Raw genomic sequence first — 6,830 nt, 5'->3', positions numbered from 1 at the left:
TTCCTGACCTAGAAGTGAGATGGCATAGCCTCTGCTTCTGTGATTTCAAGTCATTTCTTGACTATAACTCGGAAGCACTTCGCATTAAATCTTTAATGGAATTATGTGGTAAAGAGATCACAGATGCGATGTTGATTGAGAAGACTCTCCCTACCTTCCCCGTCTCTGCATTGATGGTTGCTAAGAACTATCGAATCGATGTAAATGCAAGACGGATCACAAGGTTTCATGAGCTCATTAGAGCTATGAATGTCGCTGAAAAGCATGACAATATCCTTGTGAAGAACTATAATTTCAGATCCGTGGAAACAGAACATATTCCGGAATCCAATTATAGTCGCACCTCTAAGAGAGGGCACCAAGAGCGAAACCTTAATCTTAGGTATACTTTTGGATATTCTGATCCATACAATCGCTCTACTTGGGAAGGTAACCGCCAAAATAGGCGAACACGGAACCGAAGAGGTAAACGTGGAAAGAGAGAGGGAGGCAACGCCTCTGGCCATGTTGGTGGCGCCACCAACACTAAGAGCCATCTAAATGACGCTTTCAAAGCGCCTCAATCAATGGAGTTCGAGCAAAGAGATGTATGTTCTCAATGTGGAGTGTCTGAGCATTGGGCACACATTTGTAGAGCTCGTGAAGAACTTGTCACCGCCTACAAAGCATATTGTGAAGCAAGAGAAGCTCACTATGTGGAACAAGACTACAAATCTGGCTGGGATCAATAGATCACCAATTCTGTTTAAGTCTTTATTTTCCAAGAGATGTAGGCGATTGCCATATTACTTTTTATTGGATTAGATTTTCTTTGATCAAAGAAACAATGATGTACTCCGTTGGCTTATGAATAAAATTTCGAGTTCTTTTCATTATGACTCAATTTTGATTCTAAGCATATTACTTTGTGACTACGATGGCTAGGCCATCAATATTAATTCAAGGACATGGAATAGCCCAAGTTCCACTTGCCGAATGGCACCTTGATTACAGCTGTCACATAAACTCTCTACGCTCTTAGGGCAAATCGTACCCTATGAATAGCCAACGAATTCCATGCGACAATGCATGTAGAGAACGGAAATGAGTTCCTTTGCATTGCCTCTAATGATTGCGAATAAAGGCGCATCTTAGAGAAGTTTATGTGTCTCTCTAGTGGATTCTATGTCACTATTTGAGCTATTAATCCAATAAAGTTATGAGAGAAGATCTCTTGGATTTAGACACATATTGGCTTTGTCACGACAGGATAGATCATCCTAGTCATGATATGATGATCCGTCTACAAAAGACTTCACATGGACATCATTTCTCTCGAGCGAAACGAAGCATGAATCAAAAGTTGATTTCTGGACTAAGTGTGACCGACGCAGCTGCCTAGGGCACCGCCTCCGTCCACCACCAGCCTAGGGCTGGCGCAGTCCCTATCCATGACGCCATGGATGGCGTCCATCATGGTGATGGCGCCCCAGGTGATGCTGCAATCACCAACTTGCTTCAAATAACGTTTTAGACGCTCAGGCCTAACCAAAATACTCATTGGTTGCTTCTAAGGCCTCTCGCTCGTTTTACAAAGCCCGTTCCTTAGGGAAACTAGGACTGAGACCGTCCTATGCAAAGGATATAACAATACTCATTCTATTCTTACAAAGAATCCGTAGGGATTTTGTGGATTGATTCAACCAACTTGCGGACGCTTACATATTTCATGATGTTGGTTGACACGCAAACACCCTAGTCACTTGTTGTGCCATTGTCCACCTATAAATGCTGCTTACGCTACACTCCTTGCACATATCATATGACAACGGACTCACTCCCCGAATCATCCTATTTAGTCAATTGGATTTGACTATGCTAGAGAGTTTACATCGAAAGACTTTTGATGGATATTGCAATGGGCTTGATGTTGGACATCACATTCCCATGTACACACCCAATTGGTCTCACGGAAACGACTACGATGGTAGTCCGAACATTGGTAATGCGCACCAATCTTCTTACATCTGCTTGGGGTGATGCAATATCGCATGCAGCTATGCTAATTCGTCTACGACCTACCGCCACTCAATGTCCCTCTGCGTTACAGCTAGTGACTGGGTACACTTATTTTGTACTTAGCATATTTGAGTGAGCCATTTATGTGCTAATTGCGCTGCCACAGCCCTCTATGATACGTCCTTACAGACGAATGGGCAACTACGTTGGATTTGAGACTCCAACAATCGTCCGCCACTTAATGCCCTTGCAAGGCGTTCTCTTTACTGCAAGATTTGCGGGTTGTCACTTTGATGAGACAGTCTTCCTGTCATTCGGGGGAGATAAGAACACAGATGTTCAATAGGAACGACAGGAATTGTCGTGGCCTGTCCCCACTATGTCTCATCTCGATCCCTATTACAGTGACGAGATCACACAGATATGCTGCAAACATGCCTGCAAGGAAGGACGTTCCTACGAGAGGTCGTAGCGCCACCCTACACGGAGGTAGGCATGGCGCCAATGCCAAAGAGAGTGGCACTCTGGCGTTACAGGCCATGGCCCCAGCTAGGATGCGTGGGAGGCCCGTGGGTTCGAAGGATACTTTGGCACATTCCAATTCTTTGATCATCAAGACTCAAAATCCATCTCATGAGTATCTTCCGGGTTATGGTTATCGTTGGGGGACGCCTCAACGTCAAAACCTATTCCTGAGAATATAGAACTCTATGAAACTTACACTAGTGTACATGAGACGTGGGATAGAAACTCCATCATAATTGATGATGTAGTTGCGTATTTCGTTGCGCATGAGTTTGTTGAGTCAGATGATATCGAACCACGCTCCATTGATGAATGAATACTAACGTAGAGAGTTTTTGGCCAAAATGGAAAGATGCGATCCAGGTTAAGATGGATTCTCTAACGAAAAGGAAGGTTTTCGAGCTAGAGATGCCAACACCTCCTAACATAGAACCTGTTGACTAATGGGGTCTTCGTTAGAAAGCGTAGTGAGAAAAAGAGATGGTAATCTCGCCTTATGGCTTCAAGTCTTCTCACAAAATGCCCTGGAATCGACTACGATGAGACATATTCTCTCGTAATGGATGTCATTGCACTCCACTACCCTGTCAGTTTGGTAGTTTCCGAATAACTGAACATGCAGCTTACAAATGTGGTCACTACGTATCTCTATAGGGATCTAGATACGGAATATACATGAAGGTTCATGGCGAACTTCATTTACCCAAGTCAAGAGGTTCTAGACCACGGAGCGCGTTTACAATAAGGTTGAAACGCTCACTAAAGTGACTACTTGATTGGGAAGGGATATGCCCACGAGTTTCTATAACAAGTTTCGGATTCCATCGCGGTTCATGTTGGACATGATCTTCATTAGAAGCCCTTAAAGAGTTAAGGGAAACCGCTGAACACTTGAAATCTGAGTTTTGAGATAAAGGATTTCGGGAGAACACGATTATGTCTCGGTTTAGAACTTGAGCATCGTGTCGATAGATGCTTAGGCATTTTGACAAGGTCAAGCCTTCAAGCACCCCCATGATCGTCCATAGTCTTGATCCTGAAAAAGATCCTCTTCGTCGAAAGGATGATGACGAAGATGTGCTAGAGGCAGAAGTGCCTTACTTAGTACAATAGGCGCATTATTGTACTTATCCCAATGCACAAGACCGGACATCTCATATGTTGTGAACTTGTTAGCTAGATATAGCTCTGCGCCAACGCGACGCCATTAGATTGGTGTAAAAGATATCCTTCAGTACTTGAGATGTACGATTGACATGGGCTTATTCTATCCCTACAAAGAGATGATGGATTTGGACCCATCACACACTAGGAATGCCGCCAACACTGGCCTGCGTCCATTATCCCCATCCCAAAACGACATGTGTTTTGGAAGGTTTTGCTGATGTTTGGTATCTCTCTGACCCACACAATGGTCGCTCCCAAACTGGTTAAGTGTTCACCATGGGAAAAGACCATGATATCTTGGAGGTCTACAGAATAGCCCGTCGCTATATCTTCGAACAATGCAGAGATCATTGCTCTTCACGAAGTGGTTCGTGAATGTATATGGATTGGATCCATAATTACGCATGTTCGAACAATTGTAGTTTGAAGTCTACCACAGATGAGCCTACGAGAATTTAGGATAATGCTGCTTGTTTTGAACAAATGAGGCAAGGCTACATCAAAAGCGACAAAAACCAAGCCTAATCAGCAACAACAGACACTCCTCGAGATCAAAGTGAACTAGGTTCGATATGAGGATAGTGAGGCAGACTTGTTTACTAAGTCATTGCCCAAATCCACGTTCGAGAAACATGTGGCAAGAATTGACTTGCGTAAATTATCTGAACTCCCATGATCGTAGTCATCAGGGGGAGGCGCAGACATCAGGGGGAGATGTCTACATGTTCACCTCGAAACGTGAAGGGTGTGTTGTGCTCTTTTTCCCCTTTGACCGAGGTTATTTTTGTCCCACTGGGTTTTTGTAACTCGGCAAGGTTTTTAACGAGGCAACGAGAGAAGCACTGCGTTTGGACAACACAAGGGGGAGTGTTCAAGGAAAACCTAATTTGTGTTTAGCCCAAACTCTAGGTTACTTGACCTAGTGGTAATATGATTTAATTAGAAGGATCTAGAATCCTAATCAATGTAGAATTACTTTCCTTGTATGATTGAGATTCTATGCATTGTAATCCTCTATATGAAGAGGCCCCTATTATCAATGAGAATACACAGCGATTATCTCTCAATTTCTGATTCCCTAAAACATATTCCTATTTCCCACTCCAAGAAGGAAACAAAGGAAAAAAATAAATGAAGTACTAAGAGAAAAAAAAGGAAACTATTTCCCTTTCCGGGACGGAAATGAATACAACGCCACCTAGGTTCTATAAATATATACAAAACTGGCCTCACAATATTTCTTCACTCCGCACAAGAAACTTCTAAGAATATTTGATGGCGATGACTCTCCAACTGCAGAGAGTACTCCACAATTTTGAACTTCAAGGCAATAATCTTGAGAGTTCGTCGACCATGGTCATGAACTATAATGGATCAATCAAACGCACACGAGCCGAACCTGATCAAGAGCAAGAGGCCGTGATCTTCAAGAAACCTAGGGTTGAAGGCAGCAAACCAGAGAGGTCCGTGATGCCGTACCAAGAACTGAGTCCAAACTATGAATCTGAAACAAGGCTGAAGATGGTATCTGGATCTTTCTATTTGCCCAAGGAAAACGAACTGCAACCCCAAGGTGAAGACGCTCACTTCATATGTGCAGAAGAAAACACCATTGGAGTGGCGGACGGTGTTGGTGGATGGGCCAACAAGGGCATCGACTCGGGTCTCTACGCTCGAGAACTCATGATGAACTCGGTCATGGCGGTTCACAATCAACACATGACCTCATCAGGAGTCATTAATCCAAGAAAAGTGTTGGAGGAGGCTTTCTCAAACACCAAGAACATCCAAGGCTCGTCAACCGCTTGCATTGTCACGCTAAACAAAGATGTCTTGCACTATGCGAATGTTGGTGACAGCGGTTTCATGTTGTTTCGAAACAACAAGTGCTTGTTCAGGTCTTCAGCTCAACAGCACAGGTTTAACTGTCCTTTTCAGTTGGGGAACGCCCCAAGAAGTGATCATCCGAGCTCGGCTACGGGGGTGCCGGTTAGGGTGATTCCGGGAGATGTCATAGTTCTTGGGACTGATGGGTTGCTTGATAACATGTTTGGGAGGGAAATCGAGCAAGTTTTGGAGGACAAGACTGATGAAGGTGATGTGGATCCGGAGATGTTGGCTGGGATTATAGCGGAGTTGGCTTTGTATAATTCTTTTTTTTTTTTGGTTACAATCGGGGCCTAAGAGACCCAAACAAAAACAACAAAGAAACTAGGAGATAAAGCAAGAGCTTCTCCTGGCTCTAGAAACAGCAGAAATATCATCAAGATATGTCTGAGCAACGTGGATAGGCGGATTCTCAAAGGTGATAATGCCAAGCTCGTGATTAATACTATCTTTCGCTAAAGAATCAGCCGTCATATTGCATTCCCTGAAGATATGGGTTAGGTGAGCATTCTCCATAGTCATCATCATATTAGAGCAGCCCTTGAGAAGGGAACCAAGGGGGTGAAGAGAGAGATCAGCATTCTGCATCAGCTGCACAAGGATAGCAGAGTCAGATTCCACTTCAAGCTTAGAGATGTGACAGCTTAGAGCAAGTCTGAGCCCATAGAATAAGCCCCAGGCCTCAGCATCTAAAATTTCCCCAGATCCTAAGTTGATTTGGAAACCAGAAATCCAATTGCCAAGATGATCTCTTATAACACCCCCAGCACCGATTTTCCCAGTAGAGGAGGTTCTAGTCCCATCAATGTTTAACTTGCAAACATTTTCCATAGGTCTTTTCCAAGCCAGAAAAGTGTATTTATAAACTGTATCAGCATTCATTTTGAGATTAGCCCCAATCCACTCCTCAGCATAATTCCAAATCACTTTATCCGGACATAAAGGCATGGTAAAACTGGGATCAAAGACAGACTTATTCCTCCATTTCCAGATAAACCAACAGATAAAGACAAAGAGATTGCACCATTTAATGTTTTTCTGAATCAAAGTTTGGCAGTGCAATTGAGCAGCAATCCAACCATTCCAGTCAAGAGAGAAAGAGTTGAGAATAGTACCAGGCTTAAGAAAAGCTTTCCAGATAGCAAGGGATCTAGGACAGTCTCTGAGCAAGTGAAGAAGAGTTTCATCAGCAGCATTGCAAATAGGACATGTGGATGTCAAGGTAAAGCCTCTTCTGGTTCTTTGAACATTAG

At 43.5% G+C, this 6,830-nt stretch overlaps 1 protein-coding gene across 1 annotated transcript; it reads left to right on the top strand.

The window, feature by feature from the left end:
• Positions 1-4,971: 4,971 nt before the first annotated feature.
• LOC112203123 (probable protein phosphatase 2C 55) lies at positions 4,972-5,874 on the top strand. The gene has a single exon (XM_024344140.1). The coding sequence runs from the start codon at positions 4,972-4,974 to the stop codon at positions 5,872-5,874; it is 903 nt and encodes a 300-aa protein (XP_024199908.1).
• The last annotated feature ends 956 nt before the right edge of the window (positions 5,875-6,830 follow it).

Source organism: Rosa chinensis, chromosome 5, assembly GCF_002994745.2.
Source record: "Rosa chinensis cultivar Old Blush chromosome 5, RchiOBHm-V2, whole genome shotgun sequence".
Taxonomy (NCBI): Eukaryota; Viridiplantae; Streptophyta; class Magnoliopsida; order Rosales; family Rosaceae; genus Rosa; species Rosa chinensis.
This window is presented reverse-complemented; position numbering and strand designations above follow the sequence as displayed.